Source organism: Oncorhynchus mykiss, chromosome 3, assembly GCF_057628025.1.
Source record: "Oncorhynchus mykiss isolate SJ-2025 chromosome 3, ASM5762802v1, whole genome shotgun sequence".
NCBI classification, from domain to species: domain Eukaryota; kingdom Metazoa; phylum Chordata; class Actinopteri; order Salmoniformes; family Salmonidae; genus Oncorhynchus; species Oncorhynchus mykiss.
In genome coordinates this window covers 36,859,916-36,886,115 of record NC_143024.1, presented here as the reverse complement: position 1 = coordinate 36,886,115, position 26,200 = coordinate 36,859,916, and the positions used below count along the sequence as shown (strand labels likewise).

Genomic DNA, 26,200 nt, shown 5'->3' with positions numbered 1-26,200 from the left:
TTTCAATAATCCTAATATCAGATTCTGGCATTATTATTGTAGGCTATTATTCATCTCTATTATGGGAAAAGTTCAGGAAAATAATAGTAACCATGTAATAAACAAACAGCCTATTATTATTCGGGATACCAATTTTGTTTGTTTGTTTATTTATTTGTATGCACAATAAGAATAGCTTACGGGTCGAGTAGGCTACTCAGGACTGACGTAGATCAATAGCCAAAACGGCATGGGAGTTATTCTATTGTGCTCTCTCAGATAGCATTTCAGTGATGTGCGGTTTATATCGGCCTATTTTAACAATTTCCACATGGTCCTCCTGTAGCCTATATAATGTCCATTCGCATAGCATCTCGAATATGTATAGCCTATGCGCGCCTATGTGTATGTGCATGTGTGTGTGTTATTCAGTAATAAATGCAGAACCGCCTCACTCTAATCAAGCTGATTAAAAATTCCTGCGCGCACAGCCGGAAATCGCACCATCCTCTGTTTTCTTTGCACTTTTTACTTTATTTTAGGTTCTACACTCCGCCAGGACATCGGCTGTCGCGAGTGGCTGCCTTCAACACTCGACATGCGGGTTAAATCGTCTTGTTTTAGGGGTATTTTCTTTTGAAATGAGGAGGAGAAAGGGAAAGCACAGGCAGCACCAGCAAGGGGAGTGATGAGTCAATACAACTCATAATTTAATGGGGACACAGAAGGGGAAAGCGAGAAAGAAAGAAGAGCTCCCGTCCGGACGCAAATCAAACCAACAGAAAGAACACACATCGCAAGCAGCTGTTATGCATCCATAGCAAGCCTTAACTCGACATTGGAAAGTAAATCGCACTTTTTAACATGGGTGTGTATATCGTTGCGCCATCGTCTCTACATGAGATAGCAGATCATTGTCGATAAAAAAAATTTCTAGAGAAGCCGAATTTATTGAATACACGTTATTTTTGTATGCGTTTATACATCAGGATTGTTCGCGACTGGTAGAAATAACAGATTTCAGCACAGCTTAACACTATCCGATGTTATATTCACGACTGACTGATAATCGTGGTGGATACGTTGTGTTAACTCGTTGCACTTGTAACCGATGGACTATTCTCGAGACAGTTATCCAGTTTATTGTATCAGGTGTTATTTTCCTCCGCTACTTCTAATAAGACGTAAGAATTACTATTTTTCCAGTGAGCAAATAATTCGATTTATTTAGGCTATACTGTACAGACTTAATTCACTACCAATGTTATCGTATCCCAGTCTGTCTCGACGTCTTCTTTTATATAGATGTGGGTTGCTCTTTTGTATATCAACCTTTCATCTCTCAAAAGAAGAACACATTTCTGTAGAGGACCTATCATTTAAACCTAGAAAGCATCAGACATTGAAGTTTTCTTTCCCTTGACAAAACTTGAAGAAGGCAACGTTCACCAAGACTGCATTATATGCTTTCGAGTTTTGAAGTGCTGAGTTTCAGGTTGGTTTGCCCTAAATGTAACTTAACTTGTGTTTTGCACTCTTGCTTGTCTTTTTTAAAGGTCATTCAGAAATCCTGCCCTGGACCTCCACCATATCCGGGTCTGGATTCTGTTGCCCCTATTTAAACAATTAGTTGCTTCATTGCATATCATGAATGAGATAGTTCATGATCATTTCTGTTCTGGTGGGAAGGTACATTATTTTGACCTGTCAGTTTTTGTTGAAATATATATTTTAAACTTTCTATTACACAATGTAAACACTGTATAATAACCCAAAGGAATGTAGCCTTATTTTTTATTTTAAAAAATGAAACACCATAACAGATACTTATTCAAATGTTGCTAAGCAAATGGTGTGTATTAGGTGTTTAACCCTGTCATTCAGTTGTGGAGAGATTGTCAAGGTGTTGATTGTGTGCTTCCTGCAGTCGGTGGCTGTGTATGCGGGCGGCAGGTAGCCTAGTGGTTGGAGTGTTGGGCCAGTAACCAAAAGGTTGCTTTATCGAATCCCCAAGCTGACAAAGTAAAAATCTGTCGTTCTGCCCCTGAACAAGGCAGTTAACCCACTGTTCCCCGGTAGGTTGTCTTTGTAGAGAAGAACTTGTTCTTAACTCACTTGCCTGGTTAAATAAAAATTTAAATGTGTTTTCAATAATCAGGTGTTTCTGGCATGTCAGACTTCACCTTGTCCTCTGTCCATTCTTTTTTCTGATTGCACTTTTCATTTCTGATAGGCTCAAAGGTATAACAAGTCAGCATTCTTTCCAATGGTACTGCTTTCATTTAGTTTTACCTCACATTTTGTAGTCTTCTCTTACATTTAAAGAGCAATTTAAAGAGACCTCCCACAAAATTCTTATTCCTCATATCATGTCCTGTTTAGGCACATGTGATACAACTCTGTCATAACAATGTTCTTCAGGTCTTTTGCCTTTTTATGCTTTTTTGTCTGGTAGTTTTTTTTGGGGGGGGGGGGGGGAGTGCTGAAAGTGACTCAGGCTGAATATGTTTAGCTCTACTCTCTCTCTCAGCCTTCACTTCACTGTTGCAAGGCTTGTGGGCTTGTGCTGTGAACTGCAGTAATCATCAGAGTGGAATCTTTCTGCAAATTAATGTGTTTGCACAAAAATGGTCTTGTTTGCCCACCATATGGGAATCCGTAGTGGGACAGACATACATAATACATGCTCTGAAAAATGGGAACATTACGATGGCACGAAACATTGTGAGTGCCAAGTAATGAAAGCACAGAATTGGCAGTTATTGTTGTAACTGTTATGTTTTTAATGTGCTTTTTCCCATAGATAGATGTTCATGTTGACAAGTTATCACCCTCTTTTTTCGAACCTTTTCAATGTCCAAACAATCAATCCTAAAAAGATAATTTGGCATACTTCATATCATGCATTTGAATATGATGTGCTTACTGTGGGAAGGCCTTACATGTCCATGAAACCTCATAATGTTCTGCCAGCTAGTTAACACCCAGACTGTCCCTGTCTTATCTCCTCCCAGGTGATAGTGAGCAGAGGTGCTGAGAATGATGGACCATCTCAGCGAGGCGTGCCTGGGGAAGGAGAACTGTGACCTGGTCAACAGCATGGGCGACCGCGACTCCAAGGCCCCCCCAGCCAAGCTGGCCCGGCTGGAACAGAACGGCAGCCCCCTGGGCAGGGCCCGCCTGGGCAGCACGGGGGCCAAGCTGGCCGGGGTACCCTACAAACCCTCGGGACACCTCCTCAAGAACTGCCACAAGAGGGGTGAGTGACACTGGTCAGGGTGGTGTGTGTTTATGTGTGTAGGTGTGTGAGATAGCAAAATATTTACTCTCAGACACTTCAAAAGGACCCTCAGTACAAGTAGGCCCAAATTAAGGCCTGTGTGTGTTTGGCAAGATGGGAGAGAGGTGGAATGTTGTAAGTGTGTGTATGTGCTGTCTGTGTTTACAATTATAATGTCTTCATGGTTCACAAGTGTCATGGTTTTGTTTCCATCTTCCTGCGCAAACCGATTTAAATTTCCCTTAGTCATCTTAGTGCGCACACCCACACTTAGGCCTATCTACGAAGACCCATTGTTTATACCGAGGCTGTTTGAGAATTATTACTGTGTTATTCTGCATAGCACTGCATCACTGTTTCTCTCCTGTTGTTGTTTATTATAGAGAATGTAGGTCCCCCACTTAAGGGGTCTTTATTTTGAGATGATGAAATAGCTTTCTTATATAACTACTGGCCTGATCATTACATGAATAATGTTATTATTTTATGAATTTTTGGGGCTAGATACGAGCATTCAGACCTGCAGATTTTCACGAGTTTAATGAGTTGGCCGTTATGTCTCGTCTGTTTGTTCGGTTGTGTTTGTGGGGACTTTGGAACCAAAGAATGTTGCGTTGAGTGTCTTGATGCGCTGTTACTCGTAGTTGGTTCCTGTCTCATTTGTTGCAAAACACCAGCTGAGAAAGTTCAATTTTCCTCCCCAATCATCATCCTCAGGCCGGCCCTACATCACTCTGTCCTCGCGTTTTTCAGAACGTTCCAGCATATTTTTAGCCTTTTTCGAGAGGAAATTGTGAAATTTATAGAAGCGTCTGTTGCTAAAGTTTCGCATGGCCACAGTGGCCATTGTTTGAGCTGAATAATATTTACTATGGGCTTTTCTCCGTTCCATGAAAACAAAGGCTGTATTGATCCCCAAATGAACCTACACAGCAGTCTTTATTGTTAGATCTCTATCTATTAAAATCAGGGAGAGAAGCAGCGTTTCAGCACATTCCCTGGCATCTGCTGGTGATTACCCCGTTTATTGATTGTTTGTCAGAGATGTTTGCATCTTCAGGATGCCGGACATTAGAAATATTGTTCATTGCAAATGCTTAAACTCCATGAATAATGTGCTGCATATCATCACCACTGAAGGCTATAGAGGAACATTTTAACCAAAAAAGTGATGATGCTCCGAAACTTAAGTCACCGAAACATCAAAAGCCGTTTTTAACCCAAATGGTATCATTTGAAATTTGCACAGTGCAACGTCTTTGGACAAGGATTCCTCGTTTTCTACCTAATAGTAGTGCAGTGTTTACACAGACTAGTAAACCTCAGGGCGCACTGGAGTGTTGGGATTTGGAGCGGTGCATCATGGGAAGGTGATATGGGTTTTGACAGCAGAGGCAGAAGCAGTCTAATGTGATCTGGTCTAATGTGAACTCCTTGACAATGTATCAATAGATCTCAGTCAAAAAGTGGTTAAAAGCAGAGATCGGCCAAGATTCATCTGAACAACATTCAATTTATTTAGACTTTAGTTCAAATCGAATAATGATATCATTAATAATGACTAAGGACATTGAAATCATTACTCTAATCATGATGTCATTGATCATGTTTGAATAACTAAAATCACAGTACCACCACATCTACTACCGCTACCACTACCAGTTCTATCAATGTGAATAAGGCTAATATGGAAATTCTAATAAAAAACAATACAATATTTATCATTGTGCTGTCACTGATAATACGAATTGCACTGACATTCATTCATTCATGAATAGAGGTAGTCTGACTGTATCAGCTGTGTCTAAATGTAATATTAATCCCCCCATTGAAGGTCACCATTTGTCATGTCTGAGCCCCCGCTGTGTTGCTCTGTGTCTCTCCAGGCAACATGCTCCCTGTGTTCTGCGTGGTGGAGCATTACGAGAGCCCCATCGAGTTTGACAGCAAGGAGGAGCACGCCGAGTTTGTGCTGGTCAGGAAAGACATGCTGTTCAACCAGCTCATCGAGATGGCCCTTCTGTCACTGGGCTACTCGCACAGCTCGGCGGCACAGGCGAAAGGTAGGACTGGCACAAGCCCCCACTCTATTGATGACCCGCTCACACACACATACACACACACACAGATACACACACATACAGTTGAAGTCGGAAGTTTACATACACTTAGGCTGGAGTCATAAAAACTTGTTTTTCAACCACTCCACAAATTTCTTGTTAACAAACTATAGTTTTGGCAAGTCGGTTAGGACATCTAGTTTGTGCGTGACACAAGTCATTTTCCCAGCAATTATTTACAGACAGATTATTTCACTTATAATTCACTGTATCACAATTCCAGTGCGTCAGAAGTTTACATACACTAAGTTGACTGTGCCTTTAAACAGCTGGGAAAATTCCAGAAAATGATGTCATGGCTTTAGAAGCTTCTGATAGGCTATTTGACATCATTCGAGTCAATTGGAGGTGTACCTGTGGATGTATTTTAAGGCCTACCTTCAAACTCAGTGCCTCTTTGCTTGACATCGTGGGAAAACCAAAAGAAATCAGCCAAGACCTCAGAAAAATGATTTTAGACCTCCACAAGTCTGGGACATGCTTGGGAGCAATTTCCAAACGCCTGAAGGTACCACGTTCATCTGTACAAACAATAGTATGCAAGTATAAACACCATGGGACTATGCAGCCGTCATACCGCTCAGGAAGGAGACGCGTTTTGTCTCCTAGAGATGAATGTACTTTGGTGCAAAAAGTGCAAATCAATCCCAGAACAACAGCAAAGGACCTTGTGAAGATGCTGGAGGAAAAATGTACAAAATAATCTATATCCACAGTAAAACAATTCCTATATCAACATAACCTGAAAGGCCGCTCAACAAGGAAGAAGCCACTGTTCCATAACCGCCATAAAAAATACCGTCTACGGTTTGCAACTGCAGAAGGGGACAAAGATCATAATTTTTGGAGAAATGTCCTCTGGTCTGATGAAACAAAAATAGAACTGTTTGGTTATAATGACCATGGTTATGTTTGGAGGAAAAAGGAGGAGGCTTGCAAGCCAAAGAACTGAAAAAGGATGTGCAAGCAAGGAGGCCTACAAACCTGACTCAGTTACACCAGCTCTATCAGGAGAAATGGGCCAAAATTCACCCAAATTATTTTGGGAAGCTTGTGGAAGGTTACCCGAAACGTTTGACCCAAATTAAACAATTTAAAGGCAATGCTACCAAATACTAAGTGAGTGTATGTAAACTTCTGACCCACTGGGAATGTGATGAAATAAATAAAAGCTGAAATAAATCATTCTCTCTACTATTATTCTGACATTTCACATTCACTTTTTTCAACACTTTTTAAAATAAAGTGTTGATCATAACTGACCTAAGACAGGGCATTTTTTACTAGGATTAGGATTTCTGACATTTAGTCAGAAATTGTGAAAACGGAATTTAAATGTATTTGGCTAAGGTGTATGTAAACTTCCGACTTCAACTGTATACACACACATATAAACTCAGGCACATGCCCGCTCCACGAATTATAGAACTGGCCCTGCTATGATTTGGCTTCTCCCATAACTTACCCCACACACACTGCCCCCCTTCTATCCATCCATCCATCCATCCATCCACCCACACACACACACACACACACACACACACACACACACACACACACACACACACACACACACACACACTGCCCACTCCCCCACTCTCCCCAAACACACACACACACACAACTGCCTTAGCTGTCCAGGCCTCCGATAGTTTCCCAGCTGATCTGAAGGCTCAGTAACGTAGGCTGACATTGATCCCAGACAGAGGATGTAACTACATGCCTCTCAGGAGTTCTCAGGGCCTCTTTGCTCTGTAAACCTCTAGCTAGAACACTCAGTGGGAGTGAAGGTGGGACCGGTTGCAGCTGAGTGCAACTGCAACACACAGACCTGGGCTACTTCCAGGTGCCTCTGCCCTTTATTACAGGCAGGTCTATCATACAGCAACACAGTTGACCAAAATACCCCACAATCTCTGTAGTAGGACATAGTGTAGGCTCGGATGTTTTCATGCCATTTATTGGTGGTGACGGTGGGGGGGGGGGAAATGTCAACTTTAATGTGACCTTGCTGTGTGACCTTAGAAGCAGTCAATTATTCTAAATGTTTATCTGTATGTGTCTAAACGTGAGAAACATAACATTTACCATTTGATTGTGTTTGTGTTTCTCTTTCCATTGCAGGTCTCATTCAGGTGGGCAAGTGGAACCCGGTCCCACTGTCCTACGTGACGGACGCGCCGGACGCCACCGTGGCAGACATGCTGCAGGACGTGTACCATGTGGTCACGCTGAAAATTCAGCTGCACAGGTCAGTCTCCACACCCTGTTGCCCAATCAACCCACCCAACCACACAACCACCCACCTAACCAACCACCCACCCAATGCCAGTCCAGTGAAGTACCCAACCACACCACCCTCCTGACCCCACCACCCACCTATGCCAGTCTAGTGTGGCATGCGTACCTAGTTAACTTGGGTTAAACACCCAACACATAGGCATACCATTTGCTTTCTATGCTTCCACACTAGCTCAAATTAGCATAATAGCCACAGACCTTGCAGCAGCCATAACAGCAAAGACATACCTGGAATCCAGCCATACACCTGATAGTGATGGATGGGCTGAACATAGCAATGGTAGCTATCCAGTCCATACAAAAACCATGCATGGCAGTCAGGTTTGCTCATAGCACCTACTGTAAAACTGTACTCACCATTTACGTTGACCACAGTCAGTAGCCACACCAACAAGATGTCATAGTATCCCTTCAAAGTTCAACGTGTTATGGATGAATGTCTATTTCTGATGCTTTCATTGTGTGTGGTTACAGGGTTTATTCCACATGGTTACAGGGTTTATTCCACATGGTTACAGGGTTTATTCCACATGGTTACAGGGTTAAAGCAGAAACAACTCAAAGGTTAACAGTTTGGGCATTAATAGTTAAGGTTAGTGCTATGGCTTGGGGAAGGCTTAACCTTTTACTGCAGTGGGTTAAATCAGGGTCACAAGAGTGTCTTAAACAAATCTACTTTGAGTTTGCATCCCAATTTTACACTTTATATACATCACATAAGATAGAAATATACCAAAACCGTTTGACATAGATATACAGATTTTCGGCGTTAAAAAAAAGGTATGTTTATTAATGATGAAATTCTGAAAAATATTTATAGCATTCTACTTATGAGGCCACTATTGCAGGAAAGGGCTACAACAAAATAATACAAAAACGATACAATATTACCATCAGGTATCATCAGTATTCACAGTGTTCTCAAGACTTGCTCGGGCTTTGTGAACTGCAGTAGCACAGTGGTTTAAGCTCCAGCTCCGATCATCATCAGTCTGCGCCCAGTGCTGGGCAATCTTTATTTGAGATTTTTTTTGTGAGAGCCGAGGAAGGCATATAATCGACGTTCTCAGGACGTTTTCAAATATCCAAAATCGGCGTCTATTTCTAATGACCAACCTGGCCACACAACCCACACATACTGTTTACAGACCACATAGCAGCCACAGACTACACACACACACTGAGATTGGTACTGCTGGTGTAGAGGCCTGTGCCAGCTGCACACACTCAGCCCTACCCTCACTAGCTCACTGCTAATGCAACCCTCTGGGGGGCTGTTCACACACACACACACACACACACACACACACACACACACACACACACACACACACACACACACACACACACACACACACACACACACACACACACAGGTTGTTCTCCCTCCCTCCTTCTCTTTTCTCCCCTCCTCTGCACACACACCAGCCAGGACACAGAAGGTTGTGTTTATTTCCAGCAAGCTTGTGTGTCTGCATGGATAACTGTCTGTCTCCACCACTCGCCCTCCTCTCTTTTCCTCCCCTCTGTTCCTTTGCTTTCCCCAGAGGCTCTCTAGCTGCTACAGCCGTTTAAGGTGTTCTGGCAAAGCCTTAACCAGAGCCGTGTGTGTTGTGTGTGTGTTGTGTGTTGTGTGTGTGTGTGTGTGTGTTCGCCCTCTATCTTTGAATCCTCTAACTTCTACCAATCTACCTTCTGTTTATTACATATGCATTACACATGTCAAAGTACCTATAACCTTTAAGACAATAGCAACCCATCTCCCCCACCACACACACATAAACTCAATAGACACCCATTTCCAACTGTGGAGTGTGCGGTTCACGTGTTTCTTTTGTCGTTGCCATAATTCAGGAATGCATGCAATGCGAACACGGCCATATGTCCCACACACGTGACGTCTGCGCATGCTTGATCACATGGAGAGATCCTTATCTGAAGCGAACGGGGCTCTCTCACTGGAGACCTGCTTGTTCTCTTTCGAATTCCCCCTCATTAAAAAGATCTGGTTTTAAAGGGGGGTCCACTTGTCTGTAAATAGAGTACATTCATCTGTATATCACATAGACGCATACATTCTTTGTCTTTTTATCAGAAATGCGTGTTTTTATGTGTGGCGTGTTGTTATTTCCTTTCCCCCCGCTGCAAAAATCTAGCCGGTAACACCTTAAATTGTTTCGCCGAGCACATCGAGCCAGGAAGGTAGAAGTAACATGAAATAATAGTCGCCACATGCAGCTGATGTATAATTCATGCATCAATACAGCAGATGTGTTGTATAAAGTAATTAACTAATCAGAACAATCAGGAGAGAGAGAGGGAAGGAGAGAGAGCGAGGGAAAAGGGAGGGAGGGAGGGAGAGAGAGAGAGCAATCTCCAGATGCATCTGCTTGATGCGCCAAATGAAATCTGTCTGTCTTGGAGGGGCGCTTGCAGCAGGAAAGCAAGGCCCTGTGCTCATCTCTCTCTCTCTCTCTTTCTCCTCCTGTTCTCTCCTGTTCTCTGCCCTCTTTTCTCTCCTTCTCTCTATTCCCCCCTCCCCTGTCTCAATCTCCCTGTTCTCCATCTTCTCCCCCCACCCTCATCCCTTTCTCTTTCTCTCTCCCCCTCTATCTCTTCTTCCTACCTCCTATCTCGTCTCACAGTTGTCCTAAACTGGAGGACCTGCCGCCAGAGCAGTGGACCCACTCTACAGTAAGAAATGCCCTCAAGGAGTTACTCAAAGACATGAACCAGAGCTCTCTGGCAAAAGAATGTCCCTTATCACAGGTGCTGGAGCCGTCCACAAACCCCCACTATTCCATTTGCCAAAGACTGCCAGTGTCCCTTTTTCAAATGCCCAGAGTTTGATAGAGTGGAACACGATGGAGAATTGCCATAGAAAATCCAAATCAATACCCATTGTCGTCCATATAGATGCACGTCCCCCCCCCCCCCCCCCCTTCTTATTCTCTTCCCCCCTCATTTGCAGAAGCAGTACTGTTGATTGAATGCAGGGTTATTGTTGGGTAAACAATGGACCAACCCAGAATAATCTTGATTTTCCTCTTTATACGTCAGGCTAGAAATATGTTTTTGGGAGTTTATTTTCTCTCTCACCATTATGTAATACACTCACTCTCTATTCAAGTAGATTGACTCTATAGAATTTCAGCTTTCGTCGTATTTCATAGCTCATAACAGAAGCTGTTCTGCAGGAAAGAAACGGAAGTATATTTATCACAGGAGCCGTCTGGGTGTGTGCGCTTACGATATAGAGTGTGTGTGTGTGAGCGCTTATGGTATGGAGTGTGTGTGCGAGCTCTTACGGTATGGAATGTGTGTGTTATGGAGTGTGGTATTCAGTGGACTCTCCCCTCACCGAGGCTGCCGTACGGTCACCTAGAGGCCCGTGGTGTGTGTGTTTAGCCGGGCAGAGCGTGGTGATGATGTAAAGAGTCCCCCGGCGGTGTTCAGGCTGAGCCGAGCCGCCGCTCCCTCCCTCTCTCCCTCAGCCCGGTAATCACCCTGTTTACGGTCCATATGTGAACCACTCTCTGTGGTGCGGTCCAACCGCGCAGGCTCAGAGGATAGCATCGCTGCTCGATTTTACTCTGTTGTTCAGCCATTGTTATTTACTCATTGTAAGACGCTCTGAGTAAGTAAGAGTTAACAGGCTAACTGAAATATGAAATGGTAGTTGAGATGTGCATTGTTAATCCCAAATATCATATATGATATACTATATGCAGCGATCCCTTTATTCGCATTGTAGGGGTTCACAGATGGCCAACTTCAAAATATCTGACATCTGTTACACAGTGGGTTCTGCATTGCTATACCCACAGAGAGGTGTGTTGTTGCTTTTAATAGGTCTCTCTATAAGACTCATTTGGGCCATTGAGCCCAGTATTAGACCTGCGTGGCTACTGCTGTTTCTTATCAGTATTAAACTATGGCTCAGGGTCTCTGATGAGAGTGCCTGAGGGGGATGTGATGGGCGGCAGGTGAGAAGCCACATCGGCCACAGCGCTCCTAAGGCTTCTTGGAAGCCAACAGCGCCCGGGGAGAGGAAAGGGTGTATTCGGAGGCAGGGAAGATTGGCAGCTTTTATAGGATTAGTGTCTCCTTGATATTCAGGAGGGTAATCCTGGGGAGAGAAAGGTTAACAAACAGAGAATTTGGGGGAGAGAATGAACCCTACCTCAGAACAGGGCTCAAAGAGAGAAAGAAAGAGGGTGGGCCATCTTGAAAAAACGGCGCCTTTGTTCTCTGTCTTGTCAAACATTTAGTTCATTCTTTTGTGGCGGGGAGTCATGCTTTGTGTGTTTGGCCTACAAATGCCCTGAAGAGACTCCAACTCCAAGAGAGGGGAGGGGGGGCTGAGAGAAAAGAGACTGTGTTCACCACTGTGGCCATTGTTATTGTTCCCAGTGGAATATAATTTGACTGCGCTCAGATGGAGTTCCACTGTAATGCCCCCCGTAGAGGAAAAGTAGATGAGGTCTCACTAAAAAGTTTGACTCCCGTCCACCCCAGGTTCCTCTGAAACTACGGCAACAAAAGAGGCCCCCCTCGCCACTCTGCCCCCCCTCCTTCGCCCACTGGGCGGCCCTGACAGAGCAGCTGTCCTGTTGCATAGCAGCAAAAAGCCATCAAATGCCATCTTTGTGAGCCTGGGCTCTGCTCTAAGGCTGCTAGTGGTTGAGGTAGCAGTAGGGCCTATTGGTGTGTATGTGTGCGTGTGTGTGCGCAGGCGTGCGTACATGTGTGTGTGGGGAGGGGTGGGGACGCTTAACCCAATTGGTGTGGAATTGACTGTAATTAGTTTTAGATGTTTGGGGGGGGGCAAGATATTAGCCACAATCAGAGCTAAGGAACAAGAAAAGGGTGTGTGTACGGTGTCTTAGTTAGTTTATGTGTATGTGTGTGCATATGCTTGCAGGCCATGGCAGGGTTTTACCAACGTGTCTTTTTCATGCGTTTCTCTCCCATGACGGAAAGTGGAGTAGATAGTTGGGGCAGATAACGTCCCTCTGCGACTTCCTGGGGGACACTGATAAGCTCCTGTGCTGTAGATGGCTATCACTTAAAGGGCCCAGGGCAGTCAGACGGCAGCATCCTGGTGCCACACAGTACCCACCACTACCTGTAGATGGCTATCACTTAAAGGGCCCAGGGCAGTCAGACGGCAGCATCCTGGTGCCACACAGTACCCACCACTACCTGTAGATGGCTATCACTTAAAGGGCCCAGGGCAGTCAGACAGCAGCATCCTGGTGCCACACAGTACCCACCACTACCTGTAGATGGCTATCACTTAAAGGGCCCAGGGCAGTCAGACGGCAGCATCCTGGTGCCACACAGTACCCACCACTACCTGTAGATGGCTATCACTTAAAGGGCCCAGGGCAGTCAGACAGCAGCATCCTGGTGCCACACAGTACCCACCACTACCTGTAGATAGCTGCTGGCTGGCAGAGGCTTCGTGGGCGCGAGGTGGCGGTGGTTATCTGCACGGCTTGGCAAATGTGTGTACCGTGTCTGTGCCTGCGTGTGTGTGTACCTGCCTGTGTGTGTGTGTGTGCTCCAGTGAGAGGGTGTGATGTATGGAGGGAGATGCCTGATTAATGAGGACTGTTTATTAGAACATCTGTGTCAAAGATGGAGGAACACAGGCAGTGTGTCTTGGGTGGGCCCTGCTATAGCTGGCTCTGCCTCGCCCAGATACTGTAAATGCAACATGCTACGCCCACGGAATAGCTCCCATTATGCCACAATACGGACTATACTGTACTCACCAAAATAGTGCATTCATATGGACTGGGTTCAGCTGATATATTGTACTGTATGTGCCATTTTCTGTTAACTCTATTGAAGATACCAATCCTCAATTGTCAGATCCTCAATAACTCATCCTCAATGATCATTCCGCAATTCACCGGGCTTGTAATGTATGCTGGTTGTGTAGTGATGTCGAGGTCAGGAGTTCAGCATCAGGTCCATAGTGATCCACAGCAGCAGACTCAATCCTCCCTCGTCTTCCATCTCCGGTGAGGAGGAGTGGGAGATGTGGCTGCGGCTCTGCTGCCAGCGCCGTGTGTTGTTCACTGAAGTGCTGTTGTGCCAGAAGGTTTCCCTCCCGTCCCCAAGTGCTCATATTAAAGATATGATAAAGATGGCATACCTGTAATTTGAAAACAGATGGTTTCATCTTTTGAATATTTATAACAATCAAAACAATTTCTCCTGCTATTCACCCGCAGGCCAGGAAGGTGTTAAAACATTTAATGAAAAGAAGACTGCGCCTTGTTTGCGAGGAATGCGTTCGAGAAATAAATAAGGAAGAGTAGAGTCAATTGTGGAGAAGGCGAGAGGGCACAGATATAAAAGCCTTATGTCTCTTGAAGATGTTTTTTAACATATTGTGGAGAGCCAGAGAAAAAATAAAAGATTCATCTGTTTACATTGCCTGATTTCCAGATGCTAACTTTTAATAGTCTGTTTGTTATTTTACTTTTTGAAAGCAAACTGCTCTTTACCGTAGTACTGCACCCTGATATCAACAAGGCTACTAATTCAGTGAAGCCCTCCCAGAAAGGTTCTCTCAAACTCTGTGGCATTTGCTATAAAGGGACACACCTCTTATATTTCATTTTGATTTGTTTTACATTTGGAAAGACAAGACCAAGATTTGTGCATGACTAATAAAAAATGGTCTTTGCTAGATTATTGTTGTTTGTGCACCGAAATGTTTTGTTCGTTTTGACAAGAAAACACAGCATTAGTGCACGTCACACCAGCGTTAATAAATGCCCTCATGGTGCACATTGCAGATCCTGAAGGTTTTCTCTCTCTTTACCAATCTCTCTCTTTCAGAGTATGATCTCCTCCATTGTGAACAGCACTTACTATGCAAATGTGTCGGCGGCGAAGTGTCAGGAATTTGGGCGCTGGTATAAACATTTCAAGAAGACAAAAGATATGATGGGTAAGCAAAATGTTACACTAACACTGTCTTATCAGACCCTCCAATCACCATTCCAATACGTCTGCCCCATGTTCCCCCCCTCTTCCTGGTACATTAAACACATTTTAATCACATCATCTAATGATGGCTCTTCTCAGATATTTCCCTGTACACTGCTCAGGTGCACAATGTTTTCACCGTTTTTCCTGAATCCCTTCAGAGTAATCTATTATTGCTTATCAGATGTAGTTTAGTATTCAGTAATGGCTGTCAAAACCACAGACTAAATTGAGGTCCGCGACCTTTGTTTATGAATACTGTTTCAGTTACCTACAAATGACATAGGGATGATTTTCCTGGCCATCATCTGGTTTGAAGTCAATCTGTTTTTCATTGTCAAAGTAGAACAAGGCTGGCTTTGTATTTTAGATAACTCAGTTGGTCCTCCTTGTCCCTGTTTGGAAATTAGGTCACATAATTCAGATACTGTCTGTTTGATGTGTTTTGGTCATGAAATACTATACCAGTCATATTAATAGAGTTTAATATACAGTCATTTAGAGTATTGGTTTCAACCTACTGTGTAGAAATCCACCTTCCTATACAAGCTAGTGCTCATGTTGATTACATTCAAGATCAGTGGTGGTCGGTGCTGTTTAAGATTAAGGAGGACGATTAATTTTTTATGAGCATGGCCTTATTTCTATTACAGCATATTAGATAACTGCCATTCATATTCCATTCACCCAGCTCAATGTAACATCGATAGGTTTAGGCTACTAGTAATCAAGATGAAAGACAGTGACACATTCAATACCTTCTTACTCACTGTTGCTTGCATCTAGCTGATCTAGGGTGTTATCATTAGTCCAAACAGTTCCAAACGAGAGTTTCTATTGGACAAATTCAGGTAGATTTGTCGCCGTTTTGTTCCATTTGCTTCCGTTTAAGAAACGTTTTTTCAACAGAATCGGCGGAATTAATATACCCCTGATTATCCGCACACACAGTTCACCTTCATAGCAGCCACATACAAACAGCATCATCACTTTGCTTGTTGTATAATTCCTTCTCGAATATACGCACTCCCCTCCTCTCACCTTTTCCATTCGCTTGTGGACTTCAGTGCACAACACATCAGCTGTCTGTGACCAGGCGAAAAAAACCTTTCCAAGCCAAACCTTCATACCAGAACCGTTAACTGCTACACACAGCCTACATTGTTGTCACCATATTAGCTAACGTCATAGTCAACATAGCTACTAGAATTAACACATTAGTAAACCTGCTACAATCACGCAGTACAGTGTACAGCAAGCAGTTTAGCAGTTACACTGGCTGACCTCTCTGTTTGAGCCAGGTGTTTGAGTAGGCTAAATTAGTTAACTGCATTAGCTAGCTAAGTAAGTTAAAGTGAAAGTGAAAAGAGCTCTGATAGGTACATCCTCTGGAAGTCGTCATAACTACTGTGTAAGTCTATGGAAGGGGGTGAGAACCATGAGCCTCCTAAGTTTCGTATTTAAGTCAATGTACCCAGAGGAGGGTGGAAGCTTGCTGTCCTCCAGCTACACCATGGTGCTACCCTACAGAGTGCTGTTGAGGCTACTGTAGACATTCATTACAAAACAGTGTATTTTAATCAGGTATTTGGTGATGTGAATATATTAAGTATAGTTTTATCTAAACAGGATAACTTTTTAAATGTTTCACTAATTTAATGTTTATGAAATTCACTGAGTAGGGTGATCCTCCCCTTCCTCCTCTGAGGTATCGCCGCTGGTCAAGATATAAGACCAGAATGTTTTCATGGTTTTGCCTGTGGACACGGCTCTGATCATGGACACGTAACACCACTGGCCCCCTACCCATCCTCTTGTGTACATACACACATTTTACGTAGCATTCTTTATGGTTTATGGAAGAGTACATAAAGAATGTAGGATCTCAAGTAGCAGTCCTGTGTGTATTTAGAATGTGATATTTATGTGTACATGGGATATGAGGTGAAGCATAGTGGGTATCAACTCTGTGGCATCCCTTATGTCCACATTAACCCTTTCTTCCCCTGGTCATGTATCATGTAGATGGTAGGGGGTGTTAACCCTCTCTTTCTCTCTCTTCACCTGTGCACTGTGTGTCTTGTCCTCTGTGTGTGTGTGTGTGTGTGTGTGTGGGTGTGTGTGTGTGTGTGTGTGTGTGTGTGTGTATGTTTGTTTGCCCATCTTGCCCACACATCTGTGCAGGCATGCGCCAACCCTCGCAGCTGGAGGGCTACCTGGGGACGTGTGTCCTCCACGACAGCCCGCGTGCCAACACACTAGGTACGTCACGAGGCTAAACACATACCGTCTGTAGGCACACACACTGCACTGTGTCCCTACCCAGTCGCTGCAAAAGCTGGCACCCCACAAGTGACTGTTTGTCGCCCACAGCAACACTCTCAACCTTAATATTCATGTAAGGATGCCTACTATGCGTGCCTGTTGAGTGGCAGCGATGGCATAGAGGGCACTGTTAAAAGGGAGCATGTTAGTCTCTCCTTTGTGCTTCAGTGCCACTGTAGTTTCATAAACATACACTTAGTCTACCACCATGGGCAGTGTAGTTATATTGCCTTACATCGAGACACTGTCTGTAATTGAAAATGCGTCTGGTTAAACACATTGAAGGGCCCTGGTCGACAGTCTCTGCTGTCAGAGTCTGCTTCTATGGGACCCAGCAAAGTGGTCTCTACTCTGTTGAAGTGCGAGAGCAGTCCCCCTATCCAGCAGGAGACAAGAGTTCCATGGGGTTTTGGACACCCCCCACCCTCTCGCTCTCTCTCTCTCGCCCCCCCCGCTCCCTCTCTCCCCCATCTCTCTCTCTATTCTCCATCTCTCTCTCCCTCTCTCTTTCTCTCTCTCTCCCCCTCCCTACCTCTCTCAACCCACATCCCATTCCCATTGTGTGTTTAATCTGGGGCTCTTTTGTAGCAGGATTCCACACAAGGCCTTTTCTCCAGGGCCGGCCGTGCTTTTCTGACACCCTTTTTTTTTCATTTTTTTTTTTTCATGGAAATGTTGTGTTTGTGTGCGTTCAGTATGTGTGTGTGTGTATTTGTGAGCATGCCCCCCAGCAATGTGTGTGAGCACAGAGTAGAGAGACAAGAGCGAATCATCACAGCCAGGGAATGCCGAGGATTATGGGAGAGATGTAGTTATTACCACGTTTTTTTCCCCTTCTTAATAATTTGTTTCGACAAATACTGAAAAGAACAGTCTTGGCCAGTTTTTGTGTTTCCTGACAGTTAAGAAAATATGCTGCTATATCTGTGATTATTATGTGGATTGTTGGAGCTCTTCCAGGCACTCAATCTTTTATATACCTCTGAAATATTGAGTTTGTGGAAAATGTTCTCTTCCTAACACCAATTGGTGCCTCTCAGAAATATGATTTATTTGATTCAATATGATTTTTTGGTCCCATGTTGGCAGTTGCACACATCCAGGTGTAAATGGTACTATATGGATTATTTAAGAGATACTATTTTAAGTTCAGTGAATGTAAATGATTAAATCTGTATGAATTCTTTAGATAGAAAACCTCAGCAGATTCTAGCAGATCCAGTTTGACGAAACCTCACATTCACTCATAGTCACTTTGATATCCCCTTAGATTTTTTAAAATTATTATTTTCATCCACAGACTTGTAATTTAGACAGAGCTCAAAATACTCACAAGCTGCCATTATGGACTTAAATATTCCCAAAATGAGAGAGACACCATAAATAGTACATTCATTTTTCCTTAGGCCTGAACAGGCTGCCATATTGAAGAGGTCATGTCTAGGATGCTCCTTATACTGTAGAGCTCCTCTCTCTCTCTCTCTCTCTCTCTCTCTCTCTCTCTCTCTCTCTCTCGCTCTCTCTCTCTCTCGCTCCCTCATCTCTCCCCTCCTCTCCCTGGGGTTATATTTAGGCCATCCCAAAAAATGTAATATTGGCTAGCTTCCGTACCTTGTTTTATAATTAGGGACATAAAGAGCGATTCAGGGATTATCTGTCTCCCAGTATGTGCAGACATACACACACACACACACGAACATACGTACACACACACACACACTTGTTTTTATTGCTCACATGATTGGGCCATGGACGTTCTAAACTAATTTCGGGAGCTGCCAAGGCTCTGGGGGCTGCCTGCAGGTCGCACACTGAGGCCCTTTATCTGGGGCCTGAATCTAGGCTGGGGATTTTTAGACAGGCAAGTGTCTGAACAGCTAGGTCTTATCACAGGGACACAGGTTTGTTTCAGCTGTAAAGTTTTATTGCTTAGAGATTTAGCCTGATGCACTGTTTTCAATTTCAAAGTCTGTTTTACTCATCTGAGTGGGTTGGACAGTGTGCATTGGTATATTCTTTCTGGACATTTTCTGCTGTACTCTTCAGCCAGTATTCAAAGTGTTTAAATTAACCCTCTCTCTCCTCTCCCCCTGCCTCCCCTCTCTTTCCCCTCCTCCAGCAGACATGGATGGCCTGTCCGATCACTCTCCTCCGGGCCCCAACCACAACCACAACCATCTGACCTTCTCCCAACAGCCGATCCCGGGCAACACGGCCGAGCAGCCCCCCTCCTCCCCGGTTCCACCCCTGCCCCCTCCGTCCCATGGTGGGGGCCAGACCCCCGGCCGCCCGGCTCAGCTCCCCCCCGGCCTGCACCACCCGGGCCTGGTGTCCACCCCCATTAGCCCCCAGCTGGTGAACCAGCAGCTGGTCATGGCCCAGATTCTCAACCAGCAGTATGCCGTCAACCGGCTCCTGGCACAGCAGTCGCTGTCGCAGCAGTATCTCAACCACCCGCCGGTCAACCGAAATGCCCTGACCAAGCCCCTGGAGCCCCAGGTAGCCAGCAACACTGAGGTGTCCATGGAGATATACCAGTGGGTGAGGGATGAGCTGAAGAGGGCCGGCATCTCCCAAGCCGTGTTCGCCCGCGTGGCTTTCAACAGGACCCAGGTGAGGAGGGGCAGAATTTAACACTGACTCTGGCATAAATCACACATTGATGCCAATAGGAGATTTAGGGAAAGATTGCAACATCTCAGGATAGTATTATGTGCTACCAGGACTGAAAATTCAAAACTACACAACTCTTGTCTTTCCTCAAAGCACTCTGACAAAGCGCTCTGACACATCTGTCACAAGGACAGAATTGTTTTGAGTTGTAATGCCTCAAAGTCAAACTCTGCATTCTTGTTGAAGGCCATCATCAAAACAGTTAATCTTATAACCACTTACAACAACCTAGCACCACAACAACAACAATTTAAAAGCTACCGTACACCTGGCAAGCCGCAACGTCAGAGCATCAGGCGCGGTCATGGCTTGCTCTCCCTCCGCTAAGACATGTGATTTCACTTCACAGGCAGGCAGCACAGCAGGGCCCTGACAGAGATAATGTCTTAAGATGTTCTGCATATTTTGGGGGAGGTGGCAGCAAACCTCATTACTCCTCCGCCACTTTGAAGTTGTGTGCGAAACCTCTTGATAAGAATCTATTAGAATCAGTGCATACCGACGCTCTCTCCACAAAAACAGTTAAGTGGATAGCAAGCAGACAGTGGCGTTTTTGTGCAAATTGGCAAGCCTCTCTCCTTTCAGCCTTATCTCTCCGGTATGACGAGTTAGTAATGTGCCTTTTGAGAGCCTCCTCTTGTATTACTTATTGTGCGTTATTTTTTTTATCTTCCTGTTTCTGCCGTTCGTGTTAATAACGTGTGTGATGGTGTCTACGCAGAGCGGGGGCGGACCCACAGAGATCGCCGGCCCTTTTTTGTAGAAGCGGCCGATTGACTGGGGAGATTAATGGAAAGGGTTGATGGCCGGGCCCAATAAACATACAAGCCTGCACATACACAATTGCACACACATGCGCACACACACACACACACACACACACATATTCTCGCACAATCTTCAGAATACCTGTGACATGCACTCAATGTCAGTATGAAAGCTTGTCTCCCCATTCAGAGTTGATACCTCTATCTAGTTATACATACTTGGCTCCGTCATAAAGCAAATTTATTCCATTGTTCTGTAGTGTTTCACTAAGTCACAAGCACAATGTGTTTTCTTAAACTACCATACCATTAGTTAAACAGCGGAGCCACTAGTTCCAGCTCCGGTAGTTGGTGTAATTATCAACAGAACTGACGTCAAGTTGTTTATTACAAAATCATTTTGTTTATTTCCAAATCACACACCTATTGAAGAAGAGAAGCTGAAAATGGATCACTCAGTGTGTGTCCAACGTCGGATGAAAAGCCTCGATCACACAGTCCTGATAATACAGTGATTCCCGTAATGACAGGATTCATAGCTATTGAAAAGGAACAGCGGATACACTGATTGCTACACTGATGCTCACTGAGTCGATGTGCTGTAATAGTTACATTATCCTCTGGGTCTGGGAGAGTTTACTAGTAGAAATAGAATGTTCACAACGGACATGAAGTTCCTGTAGGGATGTCAATGTATGAGTCTTCTCAGGGCTTACAAATAGGGCATCTCTCTCTCTCTCTCTCTCTCCCTCTCTCTCTCTCTCCCTCTCTCTATCTCTCTCCCGCTCCCTCTCCCTCTCCCTCTCTCTCTCTCTCTCCCTCTCTCTCTCTCTCTCTCTCTCCCTCTCTCTCTCGCTCTCTCCCTCTCTCTCTCGCTCTCTCTCTCTCTCGCTCTCTCTCTTGTTCTCTCTTGCTCTCCCACTCTTCCTCTCAGGGCCTGTTGTCTGAGATCCTGCGTAAAGAGGAGGATCCTAAGACGGCCAGCCAGTCTCTGCTGGTCAACCTGCGGGCCATGCAGAACTTCCTGCAGCTGCCCGAGGCCGAGCGAGACCGTATCTACCAGGACGAGAGGGAAAGGAGCCTAACGGCTGCCTCGGCCATGGGGCCTGCGCCACTCATCAGCACCCCGCCCACCCGGCCAGTGCAGGTATGGAACGAACAGGCAAGCACACAGACAGAGCAGCGTGGACACAAACCCACGAACAAACGCATTTATTTTGACCTTAAGTTGTACAGCAAGTGCCACTACCCACCCCACTCTTAAAATAGGAAGCAACTCAATGACGACAAGTTCTGTGGATTAGTGAATCTCCCCCAGTCTGTCAGTCAGTCACTTCCTCATTCAACTGCCTGACCACCAGCTCTCCACTGTCTCTCCCACAATCAAAGTCCTTTATTGGACAGGTATGTGGCAACTTTTCCACTTAAGCACATTTTGAGTGCGGTCGAGTGTGTCTGGGGCGGAGAGAGCCAGACAAAGACCTCCTCTGTTCAGCCTCAGACTAAAGACTGCCTTTTATTTGGGAGAGTGAGAATGTCCCTGTGCCACCCATTGGCCAAACAGGGAGGCCCTTTTTACTGCATGGCCAGATCGCAGTGGCCGTCCTTTCAAAACTGGAAGGAAAGGGAAGAATCAGACTCTGAACCAGTGGTTTTAAACTTGGAAAAGGACACTTTGCAGTTCACAGGTCTTCCTCAACAGTCAGTTGGCTGTGAAAGCTGGACATGGAAAAAGGGAGAGAGAGCCGATAGAGGGAGAGAGACAGACACAGAGAGGGAGACAGAGTGAGAGAGAAAGCGAGAGAGAGATGACCCTCGCACAACGACACATTGACCAGACTCGACCATGTTTCTGCTATCAGACATACCTCTGTTCAGGCCCTAATTCTGTTTACTTCAGTGTCGTCCATTTCAAACATGTGGATCAGGAGGTGCACACACCTTTCTGGATTGAATAATTGTGTTAGTCAAATTCCAGGGATTTCAGTTTGTATTCTAAAGGCATCATTTTATGGGGCAGTACAGGACACACAGACCTTGTAGTTTTGTTATAACCGGTTGATTCTAGATAGGTCACATCTAAACTTCCACCATTTACTATACCGTTTTTTACTTCTTGCTGAACATGAAACATCACGGTATTATATGATCATCAGCCGTAATATGCGTTTTTCTATTCTTCCCTTCACATATGACTGAGTCCTATCATGGTAGGACTAGCCCTGGCCTGGACATATGCCAGACTCCCACTGACAGCTCCTAGAGAGTATTAAGTAATGCATTGGGAGATTTAGCCACATAAATCAGTCAGGGTGGCAATTGAGCAGAGACAGGGAGGCTTTTATAGGCCTCCTAAAAAATGATGTGGAGGTATGTTTCTCATGTGTGCCCATGGGTGGCTCCAGTGCCCTCACCAGTCTCTGCATGTCCAAGGCTTAGCAATTAGAGCTACTAAGGAAAATGTTGGTAGTCAGTACACACACTGACACCCCTCGCCTACTGAGTCATAAATGGTTAAAAAATATGCCCAGGAATCTTAAGACATTCCAGTTTACCACACATTTTGGGTCCATTATCTTTTCATAACCTCCAAAATGGCTGTTAAATGTCTAGACATATGCGTTAAACATTTATTTTAGATTTGTACTGATTGTTTTGGGCAAGTTTGTAAACTGATAAGATTAATACTGAGTAATGAAATTATTGCCTACACGTAACAAAAATATTTGAAAAAATATAGTATTCACACAAGTTTTAAAAGGATTTCCTCTGGACTTTGCATATGAATGACAACAAGCCACGGAATGATGTTGATTCAATTCCATGTGTCTCTCTGCAATCTGATTTCTGATCAGTTTAGCTTCATCAATGAGACTGCAGTGTACTAACGTTGTCATTGCACATGTAATATACTACCTTTGTGTTGATACAGCCTAACAATTTGTTGTTGTGTGTGTGTGTGCATGTGGGTGTGCGTGTGTGTGTGTGTGTGTGCGTGTGTGTGTGCGTGTGTGTGTGTGTGTGTGTGGTTAAATCCCTTTTCTGAGGGTGGAACTAAACAAACATGTCTCTGTTGCCCCAGCAGCCCAGGAGAGAAGACTGTAACAACGTCAGACCTGAGGACTGGAACCCCAGAATCCCTGTGGGCATCTCTCCTGTAAGAAAACACAACAATGAACCATCTCTTTGTGACACTTTCACCCTTACTGTACTGTATCAATAACATTGTTATTCATGGTTATCGTAATAATGTATGTTGTGGCATTTTATGTAAATAGTAGCATGATTTGTTCGTATCACTTTTAGAAATTAGAATTTTAGCATGAAGTATTTAGTTATAAATGTAATAGCTTATTAATAAGTAATTCAATGAATAAAAACACATTTGTTAATAGTTCATCAATTGTTTATTAATGCTTGTTCATAAACGTCATTATAAAGTGTTACCAATATGTTTTCTTATATATTCTTATATATGTTAAGTGAAGTTAATTAGAGAAATTATGAAATGTATGAAATAATTGAATCTGAACTTGTCTCCCATGTTTTAAACATAGTTCTCTTTCCCTCCTTTATCTACCTGGACAGATCCCCGAATCCAGAAAACCCGGCAGCATTACCTTGTTTTCCAACCCTTTTGCTGACACTCCTTACCCTGGCCAGGTGAAGGCCTCTCCGCTCCCCAGCGAGTGGAACGGCAAGACGGAGAGCTGCATCCTCAACATCAACTCCTCCATCTATGACGAGATCCAGCAGGAGATGAAGAGGGCCAAGGTTTCCCAGGCTCTGTTTGCCAAGGTGGCCGCCTCCAAGAGTCAGGTACCATGTAACGACCATGACTCTGGTTGCCATTTTTGTACACACAACATACAATTCTAGGCCAGAGACCAATAAGAGCACTATTTTGGTACAGACACACAGACCTGCAGAACAACACCACACACAATAAGTATTATTTTCCACTGTGCCACGAAGTAGAAGAGGGTTAACTGAGAAACTGGTATCATTTCTGTGAGAAATTGGCACTCAACATTTAAACAAAATATAGAACAAAAGAATGTCTCAGGCGATATTATTGAGAACGTATGTTATTAAACTATTAGTTACAGTTCTGTGGATGTTCCAGCTTCAAATATAATGCACACATCAATATTTACAGAGCTAATATTTTCATTTCATGCCTGGACTTGTCGTGGAGACATTTTGGCTCCTTCCCAGTGTGGTTGATGAAACATTAGAAAACAAAAGAATAAAACACGATATAAAACCAGATCTGGAGACATTCACCAGTTAGGGGGTTCAAAAACTGAAGCGCCACATTGTGCAACTCTCCTCTCTTCTCCGACTGTTGATTTATCGCCATAATGACATATGTCTCCTTTATTGTGGGTTTAGCGAACAGCAGACAGTGTTTCAACACAAAACAAACCTGTTTATATTAGCTGTGTTCTGAATGACTCTCAGCTAAAGCGGAGCCTGTTATCTCGCCCAGGGAACAACCCACTTGTTGAATACTGGTTTGTGTGAGCAAAATTACCATCAGTTTAACTCTTATTAAAACTAATTAAAGAAATGCGGAGCAAGCCGTTATTATTAAAGGTTTGATATATCGGCGGAGTTGAAAATGTTTCCACAATTGTTACTTGATGAAGAAAGAGAAAATAGATTAAACAGGGGCCAAATTATCTGGAAATATCTGTGGAGGTTGTTTTTTTCCGCTGATTGCGATGATTATAGGGCCAGATACCTTTGTTTTAGCAAATTGCAGTTTGATGCACAAACCATTGTTTTTGTTCAGGAGTTCAAAGACTTTTTGGAAGAGAGGAGAGAAGAGGGGGAGAAAAAATATCTTTTCTCAGATTATCATTTGTGAGTGAACAGGTTTCCACTGTCTTTCCCCTCTCCTCTCTCTCTCTCTCTCTCTCTCTCTCTCTCTCTCTCTCTCTATCTATCTCTCTCTCTCTCTCTCTCTCTCTCTCTCTCTCTCTCTCTCTCTCTCCTCTCCTAAGTTTCTCTCTCGTCTCCCTGCTTCACCATTCATGGCGATGGAGGCGGAGGGTGTGAATGTGAATTGAGCAGCAGATAAGAAGTGTGCTAATTATGCCTGTGAAAGGGGGCCTGGGAGAGCACTTATCTCTGGCTCTATCTCGTAATGGGCGCTCCCCGGGCAGCTGGTGCCCCTCCCGGCCCAGGCCCACACCACCACCGGGGGCAGTGGCGGCTCCACTCCGCACCAGGCCCAGACTCAGAACCAGAGACCCAGGCCCAGGCTCTGCACTTTAGCCCAGTGGGGGTTGCTGGTGCTGGGGTTGGAGGGCGAGGGAGTGAGGAGCTGGTGGTGGTGGATGGTGGTGGGGGGTGGTGGTGAAGGAAGGGTCCATCTATTGGGGTGCAGACTGGCAGGAGAAACGGGGGTTTGGGGGCGGGGGAGGCTCAGCCTCGATACGGAGGCTGGCACATGCGTGTCTGATTGGTGTGCCATGCCTCCTCTTCCCACTGCCACCCCGGCACAGTGCAGGAATTCTCGGTGGTCGCACGCTCGCATGTATGCAGCCCACCACCCTGAAAGAGCTGGCGAATGTTGGGGGATTGGAGGACAGGAGAGCTTGGCTCAGGCAGCTATTGTGTGTGTCTGTGTGTGTGTTTGTCTCGTCTAGTCCTGCCACTGTGAAAGATAGATAGAGCGAGGAGAGGAGGGGAAAGGAGGAGCGGGGAGAAGAGGGGAGGAGATCTGAGAAGGGGAGCAG

The 26,200-nt window shown here is 44.6% G+C and overlaps 1 protein-coding gene across 47 annotated transcripts in view; it reads left to right on the top strand.

Annotated features, from left to right (window-relative positions):
• Positions 1 to 26,200, top strand: part of LOC110515443 (DNA-binding protein SATB1) — a 54,037-nt gene that overhangs the window by 10,926 nt on the left and 16,911 nt on the right. For 2 of the 47 annotated variants that reach the window (XM_090229145.1, XM_090229139.1), the window contains exons 1-11: positions 322 to 1,474; positions 2,994 to 3,238; positions 5,146 to 5,322; positions 7,504 to 7,630; positions 10,326 to 10,374; positions 14,539 to 14,650; positions 16,873 to 16,950; positions 19,136 to 19,626; positions 21,388 to 21,600; positions 23,539 to 23,610; positions 24,042 to 24,272. In XM_090229145.1, coding sequence (XP_090085271.1) covers positions 3,019 to 3,238; positions 5,146 to 5,322; positions 7,504 to 7,630; positions 10,326 to 10,374; positions 14,539 to 14,650; positions 16,873 to 16,950; positions 19,136 to 19,626; positions 21,388 to 21,600; positions 23,539 to 23,610; positions 24,042 to 24,272 — 1,770 coding nt within the window. In that variant the 5' untranslated portion in view covers positions 322 to 1,474; positions 2,994 to 3,018. Of the gene's footprint in view, positions 1 to 321; positions 1,475 to 2,993; positions 3,239 to 5,145; positions 5,323 to 7,503; positions 7,631 to 10,325; positions 10,450 to 14,538; positions 14,651 to 16,872; positions 16,951 to 19,132; positions 19,627 to 21,387; positions 21,616 to 23,535; positions 23,611 to 24,041; positions 24,273 to 26,200 lie in introns of those variants that run through there. The other 45 variants (XM_090229147.1, XM_090229136.1, XM_090229125.1 and 42 more) reach the window with 38 other exon arrangements.